The 25,862-nt window shown below is 39.0% G+C and overlaps 1 protein-coding gene across 2 annotated transcripts; it reads left to right on the plus strand.

Annotated features, from left to right (window-relative positions):
• Positions 1–23: 23 nt before the first annotated feature.
• Positions 24–24,339, plus strand: LOC113240434 (GDP-L-fucose synthase). 2 transcript variants are annotated; one of them, XM_026477734.1, is made up of 9 exons: positions 24–119; positions 216–381; positions 1,993–2,107; positions 2,854–2,982; positions 3,572–3,645; positions 4,892–5,031; positions 20,304–20,432; positions 23,069–23,321; positions 23,690–24,339. In XM_026477734.1, exons 2-8 carry the CDS (start codon positions 227–229, stop codon positions 23,302–23,304), a joined length of 978 nt encoding a protein of 325 aa, XP_026333519.1. In that variant the 5' UTR covers positions 24–119; positions 216–226; the 3' UTR covers positions 23,305–23,321; positions 23,690–24,339. The 2 variants fall into 2 exon arrangements, with proteins under 2 accessions (XP_026333519.1, XP_026333518.1); XM_026477733.1 differs by lacking the exon at positions 23,690–24,339 and having other exon boundaries at positions 26–119; positions 23,069–23,505.
• Positions 24,340–25,862: the final 1,523 nt, after the last annotated feature.

Below are 25,862 nucleotides of genomic sequence, written 5' to 3' on the forward strand. Positions count from 1 at the left end.
TTTGACATTTGTGGTCGCTTTCCGCTCGCATTCGTTCTTTATATTTTTTGCCACATACTCAATTTCACATTATTACTGAAAAAAGTGGTGAAAATACGTATCTTTTTAATAAATAAAAGGTAATTAAAAGACGTGACTTGAATATTTAGTCGAGTTTTAGTTTTAAATAGATCCTAAGTAATGCCGGCTTTTTTGGTTATGTTTACAATTTACAGTTTTATACAGAATGAGTGGCGAGAAGAGTGTGATTTTGGTGACGGGAGGGTCAGGGTTGGTCGGCCAGGCTATCAAGACGGTCGTTGACAACGAGAAACGGCAGGCAACCGAGAACTCGAAGAATGAAATTTGGATATTTTGTGGCTCTAAGGATGGGGACTTAAGGTAAACTCATAGATAACTTCCTAATAGATGCCGCCTGTTGACAATTTTGTACTGAACCGAGCTCACCAAATTCGGAGGAAGGCAAGAGACGCGGGGAATGCAATCAAGACGTTCTCATCTGCTAGTTCAAGGTTGAACTAGAAATGCAAATTGCACTTACAGCTACTGATAAGCAACCTTTATCAGTCTTTATCCAATTAGTCGGTGAAAACGATAATATTGTAACACACAAATTATTAAATTCTTCCATGCTGATCTGAAAGCAAAAGAAAAGCATAGAATGTATCATCTGCTTATGATTCCGTGCAAATTGTAAAAGCCGACTGTGGGTCTGGGTTTTAAATGTGTTCTATATGTAGGCGACAAACTGGCAACCTGTCACTATTTAGTGCACTAAGTTATACTAAAATTTTAATAAAAACCTTTGATAATCGTGGCTAAAGTGGGCTTGTCTTACTCAAAGCTCTGACTACCCCTATGGGAGACAGGCGTGACAGTAGTATGTAAGTAAATTATTGAAAGACTTACGACAGCAGGATGATATTTAAGAAAACAAGGTACTTAAGTATTATAAGTTGTCGTATTTACAAAAGCATAACTAATGAAATTAATTATGGTGTTAAGTATGTATAATGTCATAATTGAAGGTTTAGGTCATACAATGTAAGGTGATAAGATAAAAACATGAACACATACTTGTTATTTATTGTATTACGTTACAAGAATAACTATTATAATATAATCAAAGAAGACATAAAATAATATATTACTAAAACTAATTTATGTAACCAATTTCACACAAAACGTAATCAAAGAATAATAAACAATAAGTGCCATCTATAAATGTTGTTAAAAAAGTAATATACTAATATTTGTTATACAGTATATTTATAATATATTATATAATATATTTATCCAAGTAAACAGAAGCTGAGTGAAGTTGTGTGTATGTTTCACTATAAATAGTTATAAACTCATTTAAAACCTCGGTAAATGGCAAATTTTCATATAGTTTATTTTTATTGCTCGTATTAATGTTGTGATCACTATTTAATTTTTTCATTAAAAAATTGCTATACTTAACGTATTATAAAGTTTCATACATGTACTGTGATCAGTGTTGGGCAAAATTTAATTATTCAGTCAATTAAAAATTGACAATGAATTAATTGTGAATTGCGAGTGAGTTTGAGACCACCTAACCCACCCCCATATTCATAGTGCCATATTCGTAATGACACTTTTATGCGGTAGTTTCGGTTTTAATTGTTAGTTTCAATTGTTTCTTAGAAAAATTAAAAAAATTAATTGCAATTAATTTAATTGCAATTACAATCAATTCAATTGAAATCAATTGCAATTAAAATTAATTGCGACATTGCAATTGATTTTTGTTGCAATTGATTTTAATTGAATTGATTTTTTAGTCTGATTGAAATTTAATTGATTAACGCCCAACACTGACTGTGATGCTAGTGTAAGAATGTTATTTCTTCGAACTTCACTCTCCTCATTGCAGATGCCTTACCAAATTTCTCCAGGATTTGTCTTGAAGACCCACATTAGTGTCCAAAGCAGCTTAAGACCTTTTATTGTATATTTTTTGTACAGAGATAAGAGTGCAACAGAAGCTCTATTTGAGAAGTATAAGCCAACACATGTGATACACTTAGCTGCCATGGTCGGTGGGCTATTTCACAACATGGCACACAACCTGGATTTCTTTGTAAGTTTAAACACGTTTTAGATTTATTTGTATTCTATTTATTGTCTATACTCTTAAAATGTGTATTCACTCTAGCCTTGAATAACCTCGAACTAGTGATGCAACGAAATTGTCATAATGGAAAGAGAAAAGGAAACAGAGTGAACGGAAGCAGGGGCCCATCTGTTATTCTTTTCGCCCGAAACCTGTTCGAAACAATTACTGTTAAATAAGTAATATTCGACCAAAATTAAAAGGCCATGTCAAGTATGAATCTTCATTCACATAATGCTTCTTTTATTGAAAGTGTAAATACTATAAAGATAGCAACGAAATATTCCGAAACAGGCGCGGAAAAGCGTACGGAACTTTGTGGAAACAGAAGCAGAAGTTCGTTGCATCACGAGCCCAAAAAGTGGTTTTCGGGAAACAAAACGAGATGACGCTGTTAGAGTCTCATAAGAGCGATGCCACACGGGCGTGAGCAATGCGGTATCGCAACGTAACGTCGCTTACTACGTAACGTTGCAGCCCTTCATCCTCTGACGCCTTATCGAATGCGCACGCGTTCTGTCGCCGTGCGCCGTTTGAAAGTACCACACGGTGTGTAGTTCTAATTTATATGTAGGTGGTACAACGCAGCGTCACGGCATCGTGTGGCATTGCTCTTGAAGGAGGACACAAAGCACTTCGCTATTTACTGGGTTAATTTCCTACAATGCTCAATGCGTTTTCATTTGTGAAGAACTTGGTACTTGTTGTTTCAGAGGGAAAACATGGCAATAAATGACAACGTCCTTCACGCCAGTTTCAGGTATAAAGTGAAGAAGGTGGTCTCTTGTCTATCCACTTGCATCTTTCCTGACAAGACCAGTTATCCTATTGATGAGACTATGGTGAGTTCGTTTTTTCGTTCTGGTCTGGACCAGGCAGTATGGTACCCATGGACCTCTTGACCAAAACATCCCCATAAGTTGCTCTCCACAGAATCTAGTCCCGTTCCTTTTTTTTTGTTTATATTTTATTTGATGCATTTTCTTCAATAACACTATAATGTATAAACTATTTTTGAAATTAAACATTTTAGGAAATGAAACTATTTTTCCGGATTTAAATCGCGTATATTTGTTTTTTCAAACAAACCGACGTTTCGGGCCCTTTACAGGTCCCATGGTCACGGTTGACTGAGGTGGCACAGTCATCAACCAGTTGTTGAACTGGTTGAATCCGGAAAATAGTTTCATTTCCTATGTGTAACAATTGCGAAAACCCAAGAACTCGATATTAAACAATTTTTTTAAATCACCTTAATTGACTATGGTGAGTCAATATCAAGCACATAGTGGTGTGGTGGATTCAACGGGCACTACGTGACACATCACCGTACGTGGTACATCACCTTCAAAAGAAACAAGTTAACTTGAGTCAACTCATATTTTGCTTTAGCGCGAAACAAACGTTCATAAGACTTGAAATATTCCTCAGGTGCACAATGGTCCACCTCACGACTCCAATTATGGATACAGTTACGCGAAGAGAATGATAGATGTCCTCAACAGGTAGGTGTATAATGTGTAATTTTTTTTTATCAGCAATACCATAAAAATACACAGGTGCATGAAAGGGAATTCCCACGACGCGCCATTTTCCAAAATCATCTGGCGCGCCCTGGGCAGCAATCGGCGGGTATCCTACGCCAATTAACAAACCCTTTCACCACGATGTCAAGCATTGTAATATACGCGATCAATACGAAAAGAAGAATTAAAATACGTAGTAAGCTGTCTACCGCTTATGGATGGGCTCTGGCCCATCCTCACATCCTTTCGTTTCGTTCGTTCCTTTTTCGGACCCGCAAAATGCGACGGCTCTTATAGTCTGGTAACGCATAGGAGCTCATCTAGTGTTGCAAATTAGCATTGGCGATGTTTGCTTGTTTGCCTCCTGCTTTACATAAAAAGAGGAATATTGTTTAATAAGTGTAACTAAGGATGCCTGATACAAGCACCACTCGTATTACATTTTGATTTTTTCTGTAATTCAAATAGCTCCCTCATTAGTCCACAACTCTTGTAAAACATGTGAAGTCCCCCGAATACGTTGAACACTGTTTATAGAGGAGACATGTGCCCAGCAGTTGGATGGATGTTGGTTGGATTATAATGGTGGCCACGGAAAAAAAACGACGGCAGTGCCTAAAACCTCGATTACTATCAGAACCGTTAAAACTCACATAATTTTTAACACTATGAAATCTTGCTAATGATTGGTCGCAGTTTCTAATTTGAAGAGAAGTAACAAATTCTGGACTGATAATATATCTAAACTTTGTTGGATAATATATCGTTGAGAGTTCAATACCTATTATTGCAAGTTACATTTAGATTTTATTTTGAAATTTTAATCAATATGGCGCCATCTAGCGGTCAATAGCTAAACGTCGGCGAATGCAAGATGTTAGTTCTCCACAAACGAAGTGACCAGTATGCTGTGGCATACTACTTTCGTTCCTTGTAACAAAAAAGTATTACGATAAAAAGAAAATGGATATAATGTTAAAATTAATATTAATTATAATATTAAAATAAGACCTAACGATGTTATGAAATATCACCATGGACAATATTACAAGTCGACTATAATTTTTGCACTCCAAAGTAGCAAAATAAGGTATTTTTCTATATAATTGATACGAACATGACGTACAAAGCGAAAGGTTCTGTGATAGTGGCTATGAAGTCTAATGTAGATGGTTTATTCGTCCTACGTAGCTGCTCATTTTATATTAGGTTTTTGTTTCGTCAGAGGCTACCACCTGCAACACGGCTGCACTTTCACATCTGTGATACCATGCAATGTCTTCGGACCGCACGACAACTTCAGGTTGGAAACGTCTCACGTCATTCCCGCGCTTATACGACGCATGGATGACGTTATGCAAAACGGTAAGTCGTTTTGCATTTACTTTATTGTTATTATCATTTTGGGTGTAATGCATTTAGATTCTCGCCTCTACTCTACTCTACTTGTGTGCAGCAGGTGTTTTGGAAGGTGCACGAACAGTTTGAGATGGTGGCCACGTGATGGTTTAAAGTTTTCTTTTGTTTTGTATTGCTGGTAGATTGTACTGGCTCATCAGAATTATATAAGTCTCTTCAAAAAAATACAGTCCAATTGAGAACCTCCCTTTTTTTTGAAGCCGGTTAATGAAAGAACTCGCAATCATTTCCATAAACAAGGTACATCAACTTCCTGTTGAAACTTTTCTCCTATGGCTCTTGATACAGGTGTTTACAATTCATAATGAATCGTTGTGATCTGGGAAATGTAGCGACATAAGCACTTATGAAGAAATGCCACTGTAAACAAAAGATTGACTACTTTCACGTGCTAAAATCGTGACGAGAAATAATTTTCGTACCGTACATGAATTGTTCTCCTGGCCAATTTGTCTTTTGGAATCTGCTGGTCTTCTCCAAACAATCGTCATTCTGCCACGCTGCACTATGGGAAATTTAGGTCAGTTACGGACCAAAAATCTGTAACTTTTTGTTTTTTGAGATACACCTTTCATTTTTTTATTAAACATAGTGGGAATTACGACGCTTGTAATCGCATATACATTTTTATTTAATTACCCGTAATTGAGAGATTAAAAAATGTCCAAAATCATACATCTCTCTCTGGTAAATACTATGCAATATTTATTTTTTTTAAATGGAAATGCCATGTTACGGTAATTCTTTATTCATAAAATAAATTAAATGTAAATATAAATTCTACTTTAAATTATATAAAATAAAAAAATGAAAATACGAGTTATGAAAAAACGTGAAAGCATATTTGTTATTATTTCGGATATCTGTTTTAGACTAGCCATAGAATAAAAAAAGTAAGAGAATGGAAGTGTCCACTCACCGCCCCTCCCTAACTTTATATACCGCACCACTCCCCGCACAATGGCGGTCACATTGACTGAACGTCAACAAGACTGTCGGCGAGCCGTTTTCGCGCTAAGACGGCTTTGATATTTGAATATAGTTTTCACGTATTCATACGGAACTTGTACGTTAATACATAACATCATTGTACGTTACTATTTAAAATACAGATTTATTATATCAATATAATGAGACGCCATAACTTCGTGTGCTATTAGACAGGGGTTTTTGAATTTTCAATTTATATTGCCGATAAACATTAATATATACCTAATTGTTAACTAGGTTAATTAGGTTAGTACCTTGGTTATCTATATTAATATACCTTGGTTAATAATATTTAAAAGTACCTCTCCAAAATATAACATTTAAAGTGCTTTTAATATATTTTTTAAATAAGTCTTCAACATTATTGTAATTAGTGAAAAATATAATATTACCTAATGAATATGTGTAATTATTAGGATTCTATTAACACATTTATAGATAACAGATTCGCTATGTTGCCGCTCTGATCACGTGATGTAATAGTACGAGCAGTGATGGATAACCCTGCCCACGCACACATTTGCGCGTGTGCAAATAGCGCCTTGCTGTATGTAGTAGTAGTAGTAGGTAAATAACTTTCGAACTTTATGTGGAGCGTCAGGGGTATGCTCTAGCCCACCCAGTGTAATATAATATATTTTTCAGAATCAGTGATGAGTTGGTCCACTTTCAATAGACGTAACGTCTCCTCGTCAAGCTCTTGTCGATTTTTAACATAAAGTTTTCGGTTTTACACTGTCCAGTTCATGGAATCCGGTCCTTAGTGCGTGCAGTAATAAAAACAAAAACACCTCGAGTTCAGTTTCGCGTGTGAATACAGTGAATGTGGTTTGTGTGAAAAAAGTGAGTGACAATGGTAACAAACGCCACAACAAATCGCGATGAAGGTAGTCGTCGACAGCGCAAGAGGGTAGACAGATATGTCTGCTCTTAGTCAAAGTCAAAGTCAAAGTCAAAGATGATTTATTCCATAGGTAAAATAAATTTACACTTGAAAACGTCACATTTAAGGTACTGCTCGTTCACTACGCTGACCTCCCTGAGAAGAACGAGCAAGAAACTCTAGGGATTGCTCTTTTCAAATAAACTTAAATGCTATGTAATATATTTTGAATCAAATTTGTGTGGATTCTAGAGCCATGTCGTCTTTCCATACATCTTTATCTAACACGTAGTCTTCAATTTTGTAATATGATTTTTCGATCAAAATATTTTTAATGTAGTTTTTAAACTTAGGAAATGATAAACTTAATATATGCTCCGGAATCTTATTGTAAAAACGTATACAGTTCCCCATAAAAGAGTTGTTTACCTTGGTTAAACGAAATCGTGGTACCATGAGTTTGGACTTAGCTCTAAGGTTAATATTATGGATATCTTCTTTCTTATTGAAATTATGTATATTTTTACGGGCATATAAAATATTTGAGTAAATGTACTGTGATGCCACAGTCATGATACCAGTCTCCTTAAACTTTTCTCTGAGAGATACCCGAGAGCCTAGACGGTACACAGAACGAATCGCTCGTTTTTGCAATACAAATATGGTTTGAATATCTGCGCTTTACCCCACATGAGAATCCCGTAGGACATTATACTATGGAAGTAACTAAAGTAAACTAGTCTAGCAGTACTAACATCGGTAAGCTCACGTATTCTGCGGACTGCGTATGCAGCGGAGCTTAATCTGCTGGCCAGGGACGATATATGTGGAAACCACTGAAGTTTACTATCTAAGGTCACTCCCAAGAAGACTGCTTTATTAACAAGGTCTAACTTTTCTCCGTTTATTTCTATGCTTGGACTAGTCGATTTTACGTTAGGTAATTCAAATTTAACACATTTTGTCTTCTTGGCATTAAGCAATAAATTGTTAGCATTAAACCAATAAACTACTTTAGAGAGGGTATCATTAATACGGTCATAGTTAATGTCATGTCTGTCTGTTTTAAAAATCAAGGATGTGTCATCAGCAAACAACACTATTTCGCAATGGTCCTTAACAAAGAATGGCAGATCATTAATATAAATCAGAAATAAGAAAGGTCCAAGTATTGAGCCCTGCGGAACACCCATTTTTACTGGAGAACCCAAAGAAGTCGCTCCATTTATGCCTACTTTCTGAATTCTACCGTTGAGATATGACGAGACAAGTTTCGACGCCTTGCCATTTACACCGTAATGTTCCAGCTTACTAATAAGAGTATTATGATCAACGCAATCAAATGCCTTTGAGAGGTCACAGAAAACACCAATAGCGTTCTGGGACCTTTCCCAAGCATCAAAGATGTGTTTTAAAAAACGCTACCCCCGCATCGCTAGTCGATCTACCACTAGTAAACCCGTATTGTTCACTATGAAAAATATGATTCCTACCGAAAAAGGACAGTAATTGAGTTAGCATAACCGTTTCGAATATTTTACTTAAAGCTGGTAAAATTGAAATGGGCCTATAGTTGCTAGGATCAACTTTCCTACCGCTTTTGAATAAGGGAATAACCTTGCTGTATTTCATTAAATCGGGAAAAACACCTTCGTCAACGCACCTATTGAAAGCTACAGCTAACTGTGGGGAAATGAGATTAATAACTGAGTCTATAACTTTAGTTGATATGCCCCAGAGATCTTCAGTTTTTTTAACATGTATTGACTTAAAAGCTTTTATGATGTCTTGTGGATTAACATGACGAAAATTAAATAAACTGCCACAAACGTTAACATTTTCCTTTAGGAGATCAATAGCAAGTGAAGGGGAGGAATTTAATGATTTTGTAGTGTTCACAGCAATTTCCGAAAAGAACGATTCAAAAGCTTGGGCTACTTTATCTTTAGATTTTATAAGTTTGCTGTCTAATTCTAAAACTATATCTCTATCGTGTAGTTTAACCCTGCCTGACTCTTTATTTATTATGCTCCAAGTAGTTTTAGATTTATTTATCGATTGTCTAATTTTGTCGCTGTGACACTTAACCTTAGCAGCTACACAAACTTTTTTAAATATTTTCGAATAAATTCTAACATATTCTATGAAATTGGAATTAGTATTATAAGTTTTCATAGCATATAGCTCATACAAACGAGACCTACTCTTATGAATACCTACTGTTGCCCAGTCGTTGAATTTAGTCTCTCTATGGAAAGTTAATGTTTTCGATTTAAATCTATTGTCAAATTCATTTTTAATTAAACCAAATATCGTGTTATATAAAGTATTTGGATCCTCCGGTATATGGGATAGGGAATTTAAACTGTTGCCGATATTATTTTGAAATCTAATTATTCGTTCTGTGGTAATCGGTCTGCAGAGAAATTGGTCTACCTTCTTGCTCATTTTACAATTAAAAGAAGCCAATTGGCCACTATGGTCGGATCTTAAGCAATTTATTATTGATTTAGACACTGCGTCTGTGTTACAAAAGATGTTATCAATACAAGTAGAAGAGGAGGCAGTAATGCGAGTTGGTTCTAAAAAAAGATTAATCAAGTTAAAACTTTGAAATAAATTAATGAGTCTTACAGAAGTAGAACAGTTTTCCAACAGGTTTACATTGAAATCTCCACATATTACTACGTTTTTTTTGGTTGGAAAAATCCGCTTTAAACTGTCTTCCATAATTAATTCAAACTCGTTAAAATTAGCAGAGGGGGGCCTGTATACACATAAGACGACAAACTGATCCAATTCCACACATGAAATCTCAATAGTTCGTTCAGTAGAAAGATTTGTGATATCCTTACGCTCTTTAAATTTTAAGTTACGCTTAATAATAATCATGGATCCGCCTCTACTTAAGCTCTTTCTTATGAACGAACTGACTATTACATAATTTTCTATATTGTTAATGGCTTCGTAATCTTGCAGCCAGTGTTCTGTAACACAAAACACGTCAACGGAAATATCGTGCAAAAAAAGACTTATTTCTAATATTTTGCCAGAAAAGCCTTGAATATTTTGATGTACTACATGGAAACGATTAGACTTTTCTGTTGTCGTGTTTTTTAGTTTAAATTATGGTTAGTAAAATGTATACTGTTGCTACTTAAAGTAGGAGCATTGTCGTGGGACTGTGTTATATCTTCTATAACAGCGTCCTTAATATTAAAAGATAGCAAACTAGCTATATGTCTTAGATACCTTAGGGGTAAAAGTAAATTATCCTCAAAAAGTTTGAAGTTCCTTACGAACTTATTAATGTCAAAACAAAATATAACGTCACTATGACGGCAAGTCAAATTATGTATGTGCGAATTTATGTTATATATATACTTATTACGAGCGATGCCTAGGTTAGAGCAGTAAGGGAATGCACTTAGTATGAATTTACACCCACACTTCTCATGAATTCTCAAGAACACGTCAATGCTACTATTTACTTCTTTTTTACTAATGTTAGTCTTAAAGCTGTCATCTGCCGCCGTCCAGTCAACCCGTGACCATGGAGCGTGCAACCGTTCCGAAATATCGGCAAAATAAAAAGAAGTCATACCGTGGTAAGAAACGTGATACTAGTGATAATCATTTAGTGAATAACCACGAAAGTCTTAAAATCTATATGGTCTTCCTCGTTTTCCAGTTGAAGTAGATGGAATGGAATCGATTGTCGTTGACAAAGTAACAGAAAACTCTTGATCCAACCAATCACTGTTAACCCTCAAAAAGACTTCTTTCTTTCGTGATGCTTGGCTCCATCGAATGTTAAACTGTGTTTGCAAATTAGTGATTTAAAAAACTATATACTTATATTGTCCTCCGAAAGTTTATAATAATCTCGTAAAAATGTTTCTAGAGCGGATTTGTTTCTTCCACCTTCAATGTAGGAAAGTATTATTTTGTCGTCTCAAACATTTGAAAAGGAGTTAGAAAAGTACATTCAGTAATGAACGACTGCTTGTTTTAATAAATATATGAAATTATTATTATTTTTTTTTTTTTTATATACATGACAGGCAAATGACTCCAAGTGGAAAGTGGTATCCAAACGCGGAGGAACCTAGTGCAGCGATGAAATCCTCACTGCACTAGCCACCTCCACCCTGCCTGCCTACAATATGCCTTTTCACGCCTCGTTTGAAGGACCCCATATCATAAGAGGGAGGGAAGACATGTGCCGGAAGGGAGTTCCATTTGTCAACCGTGCGGCAGAGAAAGGAGCCACCGAACCTTTTAGTACGCGATGGAATGCGGCAGGTAGTGAAACGGTGACTACGAAGGCCAGCACGCGTGCTTCTGAGCAGGAACGGGGAAGGGAGGATGAGGTTGAACAGCTCTTCAGAGCACTCACCATGGTACATGCGGTAAAAGGCGCTAAGCGATGCAACATCTCTACGAAGTTGCAGAGGTTCAAGGCGTGATGAGACCTCTTCGTCGCCTATAATTCGAGTAGCACGACGCTGTAATTTATCCAAGGCATCGAGTAGGTACTTGGCAGAGCCGTCCCACAAGTGCGAACAATACTCAACGCAAGACCGGACCTGTGTTTTGTACAACAGGCATAACTGGTCCGGCGTGAAAAAACGTCGCACCTTGTTCAGGACTCCGAGTTTCCGTGAGGCTGTTTTGATCACAGATTCGATGTAGCTCCATGGATTCAAATCACAGCAGATTTCCATACCGAGCAAGGTAAAACTGCTCTGAGGTGAAAGTGCTGTGCTCATCAGAGAAGGCATGGGAAGGAACGGCGACAATTTTGTTGTTAACGCGCAAACCTGTGTTTTCTTGGCGTTGAACTCAACAAGATTTCTAGATCCCCATGCAGAGATGAGGTCCTATATCCTATTGAGCTCAACGACAAGATCAGATCGCTCTCTGTCAGTATCGGCGCGCCCAGCTGCAGGGAATCCGTGATATCCCCCATGAACAGTGCTATCATCTGCATAACAATGAATATTCCCAAGTGGAAGCATATCATTGATATGCAGAAGGAAAAGCGTGGGAGATAGGACGGATCCCTGCGGTACGCCGGCGTTCACATTCACGAACCTCGAAATGCTGCCGTCAGAAACGACGCGAATTCTCCGCTCACGAAGGAAATCGGCAATCCAGCTGCATAACTGGGCTGGCAAACCGTACGCCGGGAGCTTGGAGAGAAGAGCTTTGTGCCAGACCCGATCAAACGCTTTGGCTATATCGAGGCTAACAGCCAACGACTCGCCACGTTTGTCTATAGCCTCACCCCAAATATGCGATAAGTACGCTAGAAGGTCACCCGTTGATCGTTTCGGACGAAACCCATACTGCCGATCATTAATTATGGAGTGATCTTCTAGGTATTGGGTCAGTTGTTTGTTAAGGATCCGCTCTAAAACCTTGCATATTATGGAAGTAGTGGCTATGGGACGGTAATTATGCGGGTCTGATCGGTCGCCTTTTTTGGGAACTGGTTGCACATTAGCCTCTCTCCAAGAGTCCGGCACACGACCTGAAGAGAGTGACAGACGATACAGTCGCGTTAGCACGGGGGTCAACTCAGCTGCGCAGTCCTAAGTACAATCGCTGGGATACCATCAGGACCACTAGCTTTCCGGACGTCGAGAGACTGCAGCTGCGTACGCACATCGCATTGTCTGATACGAATATAGACATCGTGTAGCCACAGTGAGGTAGAGTTGGTGGCTGTGCGTTACAGTCGTCGAGACTGGAGTTAGCCGCAAACAGATTTGCCAAGAGGTCGGCTTTATCTTGCGGCTTGTGGGCTAGATTGCCGTCAGAATATCTCAGCGGGGGCAGCGAGGGCTGGCAGAAGTTCGACGCAACGGCTCTGGCCAGACGCCAGTACCTACGACTACCAGTGGGATGCGTCAGGAGTTCTTGGCCAACTCGTGGGACGCGCTGAGCATCTGCTCTGATGTACGCTCTTTTGCAAGACCTGGTGGCATTATTGTAGGCTGTTTTAAGTGAGTTCGTATTGGGATCGTCTGAAGCTAGACCCCTGATCCAAGCGCGGTATGCAGTCTGTTTGTTCTCAACAGCCACAGCACACTCGCGGTTGAACCAGCGGTTGCGTCTCCCTTTACTGACGAGATCCGAATGCGGGATGTAGTATTCCATCCCGATTAAGATCTCATCAGCAACGGCAGTCGCGCTAGCTGTTGGATCCACCTCACTAAAACAGCGCTGCCGCCAAGGAACGGATGCAAAATAATCCCGCATACCGTCCCAATCTGCCGACGCATAATGCCAAATGCGGCGTTTAGCCACAGTAGGTGGTGGTGGCAGTAACGTTGCCACTTTAGTGGATATCAGGCAATGATCCGAAGTGCCCAGAGGGGCTTGGACCTCCACCCGATATCCAGCCGGGCGAGACGTCAGCAGAAGGTCCAACAAAGAGGGCGCGTCACCAACCCTATCTGGAATCCGGGTGGGCTGGTTTACCAGTTGGGTTAAATCGTGTGTGAGAGCGAATGTGTGGGCAGTTCTTCCAGCATGGTCAGTTTTAGAGGAACTTAACCACGACTCATTGAAGTGAGCATTGAAGTCCCCTAAAAATACCAATTCCGCTGTAGGAAACTGCGCCTGCGCGTTATCTGCCGCCCGAGTAAGGTGGTCTATGAGACGAGTTGTCTCCATGTCGCCGTGGTGGGATCTGTAGAGGCAAATGTAGACGCGGCAATGACTGCCCAGGTCAACATGTACCCCAAGGATGGAGAAGGAGGGGTCCTCCAAATGACGCAAACGGCGACAGCAAACATCTGCCCGGACAAACAAGCAGACCCCAGCTTTCGCTTTGAAGGACTGTTCAAGCATATAGCCAGGGTAATTCAAGTAGCTGCTGTCAGCCGGGCAGAGTATTTGCGTCTCCGTAAGGAACAGCATTTCTGGTCGAGCCGTCTCAAGATGTTGGTGGACGGCGTGGATGTTACTGTGGAGTCCTCGAATGTTCGTGAACTCCACCTTAAAGAGCGCCTTTAGTGGTGGGGGTGTGCACCGCTGTACGACCGAAATTTATACTTTGCGCTAACATGTTGGAGGGAAAAAGAGGCGTGAAGCGAGAAAACAGTGCCGCGACACAAGCGGTCAAATCGTGGGGCCTGCTTCCCCAGAGACTTGCCTACAGACAAGATGCACTGATCCGCCGGACGGAAGGGCCCCCGAACCCCCCCGGGAATGGCCGCCGGGACCCCACCTCCCGGTCACCAACCGGCACGACGAACCACACCGAGATTATGCGCGGCATGGTGAGGCAGCCTCACGAGCTGGTTAAGCACGCTTGGGCCCCTGTACTGTACCGCGGGCGGCCAGCGGAACAACCGTTTCTACGGGTCTCCCTGGCCGGCGGGTCAATGCAGTTGTCCTGGCACTGGTTCGGCGGAAGCCTCCACAGACCACAAATGTCGCGGCAGCGTTGCCTCGGGCTCTGGTTGTACGCTGACTGATCCCGGAACGCATCCGACTAGCGAACACTTGGCGGGTTTTCCATCATGCGCACGGTGGTCACTAACCAGGCGGGTTTTCAAGCCCTACCACCAGTGGAGCAGCTGGTAGCTCAATATCCCTTAGTCGCCTCTTACGACACCCACGGGAAGAGAGGGGCGGTGAATTGTATTCTAATCCGTCACCGCACGGAGAAAATGAGTCAGAGCTATAAATAGTAATGGTGTAGTACCTATAAATAGTAATAATATTGCTAAATATGTTGAATGCAACCTCATCTATATTATCTTATCGTGTTGCATTGATAAGGGTATTTTCTGCGGTTGGACATTTGTTACGATTTCTTTCATATCTTTAGAAACCGCAAAAAACCGCAGCCGATTGTTATAACATTTTGATAATGAATACCTACACTATGAAATAATATAAAATTTTAAGCTTCGTCAAGCTTCGCTAACAGTCAAAACCTTTAATGAATTTGATAAAGATAGGTTTATGTCCCCATATTTAATTATGATTTATTTTCTTTACATTACACAACAAATTTGAAGAATTTCATTATTTTTGACATTTTCGTAAGATGTGCTTTATGGAAATATTTATTTTTATTTATTTATTTATTTACTTAAAAACTTTACATCTATCTTTACAGCCATAGCCAATGCGATAGTGCACCAATCAGTTACATACTAATACACAGAAACTAAATCTAAAAAATATAAAACAAAATAATTACGAATAACAAATGACATATATTGTCACTCTTGTGAATTCACACATACTACATGAGAATATGTCTACTCTCTCTGCAACGTCATTTAATATTTTCAAAGCCCGTGTGAAAGGTGCCTTTTGTATCATATTCGTCCTACCTCTCGGCACTAACAATAACCGTGGCTTTCGTCGCCTCCCAACGTAGTCGTTCGGCACACACAAAGAGATCCTTTCTAGTATACTAGGATTATAGATTAACCCTCTTAATATTTTAAAAATTAGCTGTGTTAATGTGAAGTCCCGACGTACTTCTAGCCTATTATAACCCACCATGCCAAGTACGAACAAACTTGGATACTCCAGAGGATAAAAAGGGTAAATACCATATATTTTTCCGTACAAATGTCGCGTAAATTTATTTTGAATGCGCTCCATCATAGTTTTGTACTTAGACTCATGAGGCGACCAGACAACAGCATTGCACTCAAGGTGGCTCCTTACAAGGGCATCATATAATGCTTTTATGGCACTAATTCTTGTAAATCCCCGCGTCTGCCTCAACATGAAGCCCAAGTTCCTGTAGGCTTTTTTACAAATGGTCAGAATATGTTCACGGAACGTTAGATCGGCTGTGAATAGGACGCCTAAATCGCGTACCTGAAACACCCTCTGCATAGGTACCAAGTTTACATTATACCCATACTGGATAGGTGTCCGAGCACGTCCGAATGTCATCAGAGAACACTTTGCCTCATTAAAAAACAGGTTATTTGCGTGACTCCACTGTACAACCCTATTGATGTCTTCCTGCAAGCGCTCACAGTCATGTTCATCGTTGATAGCCAACAGTAATTTTAAATCGTCGGCATACAACAGGCAGGTGGCATGATGAACAACACTCGGTAGATCATTAATCATGATTATGAATTCAAGCGGACCAAGATTGCTGCCTTGACTTACGCCTGATCTGGTATCATAAATCTCAGATTCATGTCCCTCATAGTCCACGTATTGTTGCCTATTACTCATGTAGCTGCAAAAAAACGTAAGCAAGTGTGGGGTGAACCCTACGCGCGCAAGCTTCGTCAATAGGATGTCATTATCCACCGAATCAAATGCTTTTTTAAAATCAAAGTATGCCGCGTCAACCTGGACACCATTGTCTACATTCCTTGTCACGTATGATGCGAAATTCATAAGATTCGAAGTGGTACTTCTGCCTGGTCGAAAACCGTGCTGAGAGTCTGAAAATGAGCTTATTTGCTCATACACACGTTTCTGTATAGCCGACTCAAACACTTTAGCTGGCGTCGATAATACCGCGACTGGTCGGTAGTCACTGACATTTGAACCCGTTTTTCCCTTCGGCACAGGTGTTACTCTAGTAATTTTCCAACAGTTCGGAAAGACGGCTGACTTTAAACTAGTGTTAAATATATGTAAGAGCGGTTCTGCTAACTGTTTGCGACAATCCCTAAATATAAACGCGGGAATGCCATCCGGACCCGCTGATCGCTTGGGCTTAAGGCTGGCTAGTGCAACTTCAACGTCACGTAAGTCCAAACTCGGTACGTGCACACGTGCACTGGATGAGCCACCTGACCTAACAGCCGTCTTTACGTCAAGGATCGCCTGATCAGTGCGATACACAGATTCAAAAAATGATGCGAATTCGGTAGCACTTTCTGCCTTTGTTATAATCTTCCCTTCCTTCATGATCTGTTGTCCACTCGATGCTCCCCGGATTGACCTAATATATCCCCAAAAAGATTTAGGGTCATTTGCAAAATTTTCCTGAATATTGTCTTGATATCGTTCTTGCGCACTTTTAAGAGCAGTCTTAATATTAGTCCTGCATAACGCGAATGCTGTATAATCTTGATTTGATTTTGTAAGTTTATACTGTTTATGTAGCTTGGCTTTTAATTTAATGTTCCTTATAATATCAGCCGTATACCATTTGGGATAATTATATCGCGAGTCAATGCGTTTTGATTTTTTCCTGGGGACACATGTGTCTAAGATATTATTCAAAATTTCATAAAAATAACATAAAGCCTCTTCCGGGTCTTGTATATTGAAAATTGAAGTCCAGTCCACTGACGATATCATGACGTACAACAACGAAAAGTCCGCTTTATAAATGTTCCATTTAGGCCGTTCCCCCTCTTTACCCTCCATGGAAGTATTACCACCATCCGCTCCATGAAAGTCGATGGCGCTACCTGCTGTCGGCCCGACCATCAACGTAATATGAAGCGGCGGATGGTACGCGTCCACTGGGTCTATAGCCTCGTCCGCCGCGCGCACCGTAACTTCACAGTTTTCGCGCGAACTTAACACTAAATCCAAGAGACGACCCATGCAGTTAGGTATCTCATTAGCCTGCGTGAATTCACAAAATGACTTTAGGTATTCGTAATAATTTAATACATTAGCTGAACATGAATATAGATTAAAATCCCCTAAAACAATAAATTTTTTATACTTATTATATAGTTGTTCTATTAATCTAAATAAAATAAAATATTCATTTTCTTTACTATTTGGTGCGATATAAACGACACTACATGCAAACAAAAACTTAGAATTTAGTCTACTGTACACACCAACAGAAACAAACTCGAACGTGCGGGAGTCGATATCTACATAATTGGGGGTAGATAGTTTTCGTAACTCGAACCGATGTGTGGCCACGAAAAAGGCTCCTCCGTGTTTGCGGCCGTCCACTCTGTCACTACGTATTATTTGATATCCCGGTGGAATAATTTCATTATCGTGGATTGATTCATTACAACTCGTTTCAGTAATAGCGAAAAAATCCGAATTCGACGTTTCCAAAAAGTTTTTAAATTTAGATAATTTTGTTCTCAATCCACGCACATTCTGATAGAAAATCTCAACATACCTATTACGGTTCATTTGACCTATTTGTGTATTTTCGAAACCAAATCCACTCACTAAATTCCGTGTTTAAAGGCCATGCGTCTGGTTGGCACAATTTGGGGTACGCCCCTTCCGAAACTGTGACACGGAATGAGGCGTATCCTCTTTCACTTTTATGCTGGATTCTCTCGATGACAGGAAGAACGTCCTCGCCACACACATTTTTAATATGTGCCGATAAAGTATCATTTGATGTATCGGGATGTAGTCGCCATACGTGGAGATGTTTTTTGCGCTCCGATGCCTGTAGTGTATTTATAGTCGTACTTTGACCTCTACCCACGTTCTTTGACCTACGCTTTTCCTTTTGATTACTGACATGTATCCAATTATCATCTTCTTTTCCTTTTTCCTCAAAGACTTCTTCCTCTAAATCGCAATGTTGCACTTGTGTAATTATATTACTTGAACCATGTTTGGAGGTAGTGGGATTGTTTACCGCAGGTTTAGTCAACTTCGTGGCCCCACCCTTCAAAGAAGTACTTTTAATGACGCGGTTTTTAATTTCCTGTTTTTTACCCAAAACTTCTGCAAACGAACGTAAATGTTTTTCAGTCATCTTCTGAGTTTCGTTATGTATATTTGCTAGCTTCTCAATTTGATTTTCAGTAATAACTACTTCCTTAGATTTTTCTTCTACTACCCTCAGATTTTGACTTAACTCAGTAAAATCATTCTTGCTGGAGAAAACCAAACCTATCAACATTTGAATTTCATTTTCCTGTTTATCTAACCGATCCCTTACTTCCGATCGAAATTCCCTCAGTTCTTCGAGTATTTTGACGTTAATATCCACTTTTGACGCCGACTTCCCGCTACCGCGCTGAGTGTTGACATTGTCGTTGTTGCTCGTGTACGTTTTATTCACAGTTGGCGTACTACTACGCACTGGTGCGTCAGTATTCGTACGCTTTGGATAAGAGCAAACACACTCCGGACATATCCAGTGCATCTTTTCACCTTCAGAGTACGCCTCAAAAACTTCGGGTTTTATTGCGAGACATTTTAAGTCGAATAACTTCTTACAATATATATAATAACACATAGCTTATCTAACAAAATCAATACGAAATACGACGTCGAAAGTTCCAAAATTATACGGCACAACGAGATGAGTACGGGAAAGGACATTTTGGATGTATTTTTATTAATTCAACGTACCTATCTAACATAAAAAAACCTTCAGTATAATAAAGTATGACATCTAAACTATCAAATAAAATTAAATGTGTATTTCAATTAAGACTTGGTCAAAACCATTTTTGATACTCCGTTGTTCTACTATTTCCCATAGTGCGCTGGCCCAATGCGCGTTGGGATGTTCACACATTTTTAAGGATTGTGAAGCTAGTAGCCTTGTGCCTGATCGGTCCTTAGAGGGAGCGATCCTAGTTAGTTCAATCGGTCAATTATTATTGTACTAGGTCGGTCTTCTAGTTCTTTTAGTTCGTCTAGTAACTTAGTTCGCCTTGTCCTTCCTCGGACATTGAACGAACGCTACAAACTAGTTATTTTATTCACATAAACTACCACGGATTTTAAGTATTATGAGGTCAATAACACACTGTGCTAAATATTTAAAAGTATATTAACTATTTGATTTTCCTTCATATTTTACAAATTTAAGTCTCATTCCAACTAAGTATCCTTTTTTACAAAGCAATAATGGACTAACTTATATTTTACTTAGAATGGTGTGTTTAAAATCAATTTTTACAACGGTTTCATACCACACCTACCAAAAACTTTTTTATAAGCTTATATAATGTAAATACGTATTAGATACTTAAAACTAGCTGGCAATGTTCAATCGTGCATCCCACTCGAACTTGTACTAAAAGCAGTGAAAGATTGCTGTTGTCCCGTTCGTACCGTTCCTACTGAATAAAAGACAGGTCAACAATCTACGCAGACAGGTTCGTACTGAACTAAAAGGACCGATGAACTATTAAGACCGTGCAAAACGAACTGGTTCATGTCGGTCAGTGTCGGGAATATATTCCTAATAGTTCGTAGTTTATGAACTATACAAGCCTAGAATCCAGCGCCTACAGTGTAAACGTTGCGCCACCGAGGTCGTCAGCTTGTAAGAGCGGTAACCACGTTGAGGGAATAGACACTGGTACAAGTTCAAACGGATCTAGGGAATTTTTCTATGTGTTTGTTCGATCTTTTAATAATAAATGTCTTGTTCCAGGGGAGCCGACGTTCTCGGTAATGGGCACCGGCAAACCGCGGCGGCAGTTCATCTACTCGCTGGACCTTGCCAAGTTATTCCTCTGGGTGCTCAGAAACTATGAAAATGTGGAGCCCATTATGTTGTCAGGTATGTTTGAACCATGGATAATATAATACTATACTAGTACAGATACCCAATCTTATAACAAAGAAATGTCGCACTCATGACTCCGCTTATTGGGACGCTTATTTTGATTCTTAACGCCACTGGTCAATAGATGGTACCAAGTAAAACCTTAATTAAAATAAAGGCTAAATAGTTTTTTTGCATTTCTTTTTTATAAGTATCTGTACTTCTTATTTAGTGTGACCATGGACCAAAACTCAAGAGCACTACTGATCTCCACACTACAGATCAGAATTCTGAAGAAAAAATCATTTATATAGCATCTGATTTATTAAATAAAAATACGTAGTATACATACGTACAAGCATGTGTAATAAAAATATTTAAAAACAACGTTTTTTTTGTTTAACAAACCAGATGCTATACAATGACGCAAACAATTTTTTTCTTCACCCTGAAAAGTTGTCAAAATTTAGATAGTACTAATTGCCAGTTCACAGTCGAATGGCCGTGGATATCAATTAATTTCTCTCTAATATGAAATATAAGAAGTCAGTTCTTTTCCTTGTAATATTATTTAAATATTGACCTTGAGCTGAAATTATTTTCTGAACTTTGATAAATATGCATGTCAATAGATGGCATTGTGTGTTACAAACTCATTTAAAGATAATTCTAATATGGGTAGATGGCGCTTATCCTAAACAAATTTAAAAAATAACCGACACTGTCTTTGCAATTAGCGCCGTCTAATTTACTTGTTTGATATCACTAGAAATTAGAATAGCTTTTATAAATTGCAGCTTGTCAATGTAAAATAAAATTACTTATAAAAATAGCTATTTGGTACTCGTCGCGACATCTGGTGTCCCAATGGGTACTAAATACCCGACTTCACTGTCTTGTATCACAATTAGCAATCCTCTTGAGTTATTGGTCCTTATGTTTTATTTTATTCAAGTGTCGCCATGTACAGTTTTAAACATGTCCGTATCTTGCTTACTGAGGACATATTTAAGGGTTTTCGGAATGAAGAACACAGTTTGGTACTATGGAGACTTGTAATTTGAAAGTAACGTATTGTATGTACAAACTTAGGTTTAAGAAACTTAGACTAGTCAGTTGGGCGCAGCGCACGGAAAAGAGAGCAGGGCCTGAAAGGGCCCGCTTATGTAGGCCCTACGACGTTCGCGGGAGGCAGGGCAGCTCGCCCTGCCGCCTTTAGACAAAACATGTACAAAAATTAATTTCTATGAAAATTGGTACCTCGTGGTTAGTACAAAAAAGGAAGTTAAGCTGCAAATGTAATGAATAAACATCGGGAAAACCAGATACGACTATTTCCGAACACTGTTGCGGCGTCCATAAGTTATCTTATTAATGACTGATGTATTTACTAGATTCTTGAGTTTCTTGCTCATTATTTTCAGGGAAATCTGCCTTACGAATGAGCGGGAAAGTTTAACCAATGTGACGATTTCAAGTGTAATAATGGTTACCTATGAAATAAAGATTATTTTGATTTTGAGAATGAAACATGAGGTATTAGCATGGTCAACGACTTTAACTTTAGACATAGTTTCGTATTTAATTGTCATTAGGGCTCTTAGCCGCTTTATATTCGCGTCCCGTGAAAAAAATATCGAGACGAATGGCCTTTGGACGCCAAGAGCTTGGTTTGATGAAGAGCTTTACCTTGGGCAGAATTGGAAAACAATAGAAACCATTTATTACAACGCCACAACATAAAAGTACACAGTAACAAAGATATAAAAAAGATAAAGCCAAATTAAAACAAAAAATAAAATAAATTAATGAAAAAAAGTAAATAAAATAAAAATAAAATCATAATAATAGATAATAACAACAAAGCGAATATTAAATAGTCACACGGCGACTGTGGTGTACGTAAAAGGATCCATTGACCTTATGTCACCGCCGAGAAAAGGCTGTGACGCTGATTTTAAGTGATTTCAGTTTGATGGTTATATTAAGGGCGCGTTCCTATTATGTCGCGACGACAGATCGTCGTGCAGTTGAAAGTGTTATGGCTTGTATATTTAAATGAAGTTGTTCACATATATTACAACATGATTTACAGTCGTTCACGACTTTTTTGACGTTACGACGACAGACTGTCGTGACAATGGGGAGAGCTAGAACGACAGTCGTCGGAAGATGAATAAAACGTCACGGTGAAAATGTGACGACAGATATTCGCAGTAATTGTCGTCAAGTTTTATTTATCGTTGTCTGCACGTGCACCGATAAATTATCGTCACGCTCTAGTGGGAACTGTTAGACACGACAGTCGTCCAACGATAAATAAAACGTTACGACATAAGGGGAAAGTGGGAATGTTTGCACGACAGATCGTTTGAAGCTGCGATTATCCGTCGTCACATTCTTATAGTGACGTTTGATTTATCGACGGACGACTGACGTTCTAACTTTTCCCATTGTTACGACAGTCTGATGTCGAAACGTCAAAAAAGCCGTGAACGACAGTTAATCGTGTTGTACTACATGTGAAAAACTGCGTTTATATATGCAAGCCACGACACTTTAAATTGCACGACTGTTTATCGTTACGACACAATGGGAACGCGTTCTTACTTCATTTATTTAACTAGAGCTATGCGTTGATTGTGTTTCAGTGGACGAAGACGACGAACTGCCAATAAGCGCGGTGGCAGAGACCATCAAGCAGGCCCACGGCTACACCGGCGACATCGTGTACGATACCAGCAAAGCCGACGGCCAGTACAAGAAGACCGCCTCCAACAAGAAACTACGATCTTTGTACAAAGACTTCAAGTTCACACCCTTCCAGGTGGCGATTACGGAGACAGTGGCCTGGTTCAAGCAGAACAGAGAAAGTGCTAGGACTTAGAAGAGTTTTTTTTTATTGATTCGCGGTAAGGACAATTTTAACGGAAAAAATGCGGCTGCGCATTATAGTAGTAGTCGAACTCCTTGTGAAAGAGTTCATCTAGGGAAGTAGTACCACCTTACCTATTTCTGCCGCCAGGCAGTAATGTCTGCATTACTGTGATCCGGTTTAGAAGGGTAAGGGTGCTGGTGAAATTACAGGCACATGGAACTTGTCAACTTATGTCTCAGGGTGACGGACGCAGTGGCAATGCCCCTCACATCTTTGCGATTTAAAGCTCTGAGTGGCACTGCAACTGTTATGGACAGGCATGTAACTTATCACCAGGCGCACGACTTGTCCGTCCCGTCAATTAATATTATAAAAAAGAAGTAATTGCGCACGCGATTTCCGATAGATTGATCTGTAACGCTAAAACACGGTGTTACTTTCGTCTAGTCCCACTTAGTATGCCGTAAATGAAACAACGGCAGCTAGAATACGTCCTTGAAGGAACTTCGGTACTCTGAGTGGAGGTGTCTTTAAAAGACCTATTCTGAAACAATTCGAATAGACGAGCATATAAAAATATTGATGCAAAAGAGATAGTATCTGTTATGTCATAACTGAGTAAGATGTACAATCATAATTGTATCGTCTACTTAATTTATGCAGGATGGCTTTTTGGTCACCCTCCAAATTTTAATATTGTGATCTTTGGCGATAAAATAGAATACGTGTTTTCTCTTTCAGTATCACTCATTACTAAAATATTGATATATGGCACCATATCTAAAAAAACGTAAAATTGTAAACATCTGTGTGCACGCGACACGAACACCCTGAGTTACCTGCCCCCTGGATTATACTTTTACACTCTTTTTTTATAATATATTAATTGAGGGGAGGAACAAGTCGTGCGCCTGGTGGCAAGCGACACGCCTGTCTATAGTAGACGCAGTGTCGGTCAAAGCTCCAAATCGCAGTTCTGAACATCACTGGCACTGCGCCCGTGACCCTGAGAATAAAAGTTGACAAGTCATATACATGAGATACCTGACACCCTAACATGCCCAAACCGACTTTTTGGTTGGGGGAACCATCTTACGTATTGAACAAAGACAAAAATAAAGCAATTTCAACTTTATTCTGTAAGCAATACAGTGGAGTGTTGCTTGAAGATAATCAACATATCTTTAAAACCAATACTAAATTTCCTCACTTAACTTCCAAGTAAATTGGACGAGCGGCTTGTAGCGACTGCCAGTTACAATACCCGTGGTTTGATTCCACGAGCACTATTTTGTTTTAACACATTGACTTACAAATAAATGGACGACGGGTCTAATACAAAAACCACGAAAAAAAATGTCCCAAGTCAACCTATTCGAAATTGAAATTGTAATGTCATCGCAGTATCGCGCTGTCAGTCGAACAAATGAAGACTAAAGCGGTTCTAGTCGTAAAAAACTAGATTTAGATCTAGAACCATTGACTTAGAAATAAATGGACGACGGGTCTAATACAAAAACCACGACAAAAATGTCCCAAGTCAACCTATTTAAACGTAGTGACATGTAAAGGAATATGAAAAAGCTAAAACGTTGAATTTAAATTGTAATGTCATCGCAGTACTGTCTAATTTTGCTTACTTCGCTGTCAGTCGAACAAACGAAGACTAAAGCGTGAATGTCGCTCTGTATACGATTTTAGCGCCTTACAAGTGCGGACACTTTTTAGCGCGGACCCGACGTCCATATAATTGTAAGTCAATGTTTTAACATTATATTTTTAACAGCAATGTTTCACTTTTTAATGTGAACGTTGACAAATCACAATATTTGTTCACTAGAAATTGCCTAAGGTGGGTGGGTAGATATTATTAATAAAGCGTAGGGTGGGTATGGATAGATTAACAAAGCACAAAATCGCAGTTTGCATACGATCGTGACTTCTGTGATTACGCATTGTTCCACGTTTCGTTCCTATTTGTCTATTCAGTTTTAATTACTTTCAAGGTTTTAGTGACTTTCAAAGTTTTCATTCTTGTTTTAATATTAACTTAACACTTAACGGAATTATTAAAATCAGAAATTATTGTTCTATATGAACAAGACTTAGACATTCCTTACATCTATCCAGACGTTAAAATAAAAAACAATATTATATAGTCATCTAAACAAAGTTTTATTTTTAAACTGACTCGAACCATGCTTGATTCGAAACCATGCTTGCCTCAATTTGCGAAGCTATCCTTATTCCGTTTGGCCACTACGGCGTTACTAAAGCTGGTTGAAATTTGTGTTCTATATTTAAGTAAGAACCACACGTTAATGATCAAATTCGCTTAGAAACTTTCTTAAAATGTCATTCGCTAATGAGACGACAAGAGAGCCATAACAAATAAAATTTTACGGCTCATAGGTTAAAGATTAAGTTTGTTTAACAATTTTCTCCACATTTTTGTGCTCGGAACCAAAAGGTCGACAAAGTCGGCTTGGGGGGGTCAGGTATCTTGTGTATAGGACTGTACATGCTATAGGTGGCCCTAAACAAATTGCCTAATGTGAGTTAGAACA

This window comes from Hyposmocoma kahamanoa, unplaced genomic scaffold, assembly GCF_003589595.1.
Source record: "Hyposmocoma kahamanoa isolate Upper Pololo Valley unplaced genomic scaffold, ASM358959v1 138, whole genome shotgun sequence".
Classification (NCBI taxonomy): Eukaryota; Metazoa; Arthropoda; class Insecta; order Lepidoptera; family Cosmopterigidae; genus Hyposmocoma; species Hyposmocoma kahamanoa.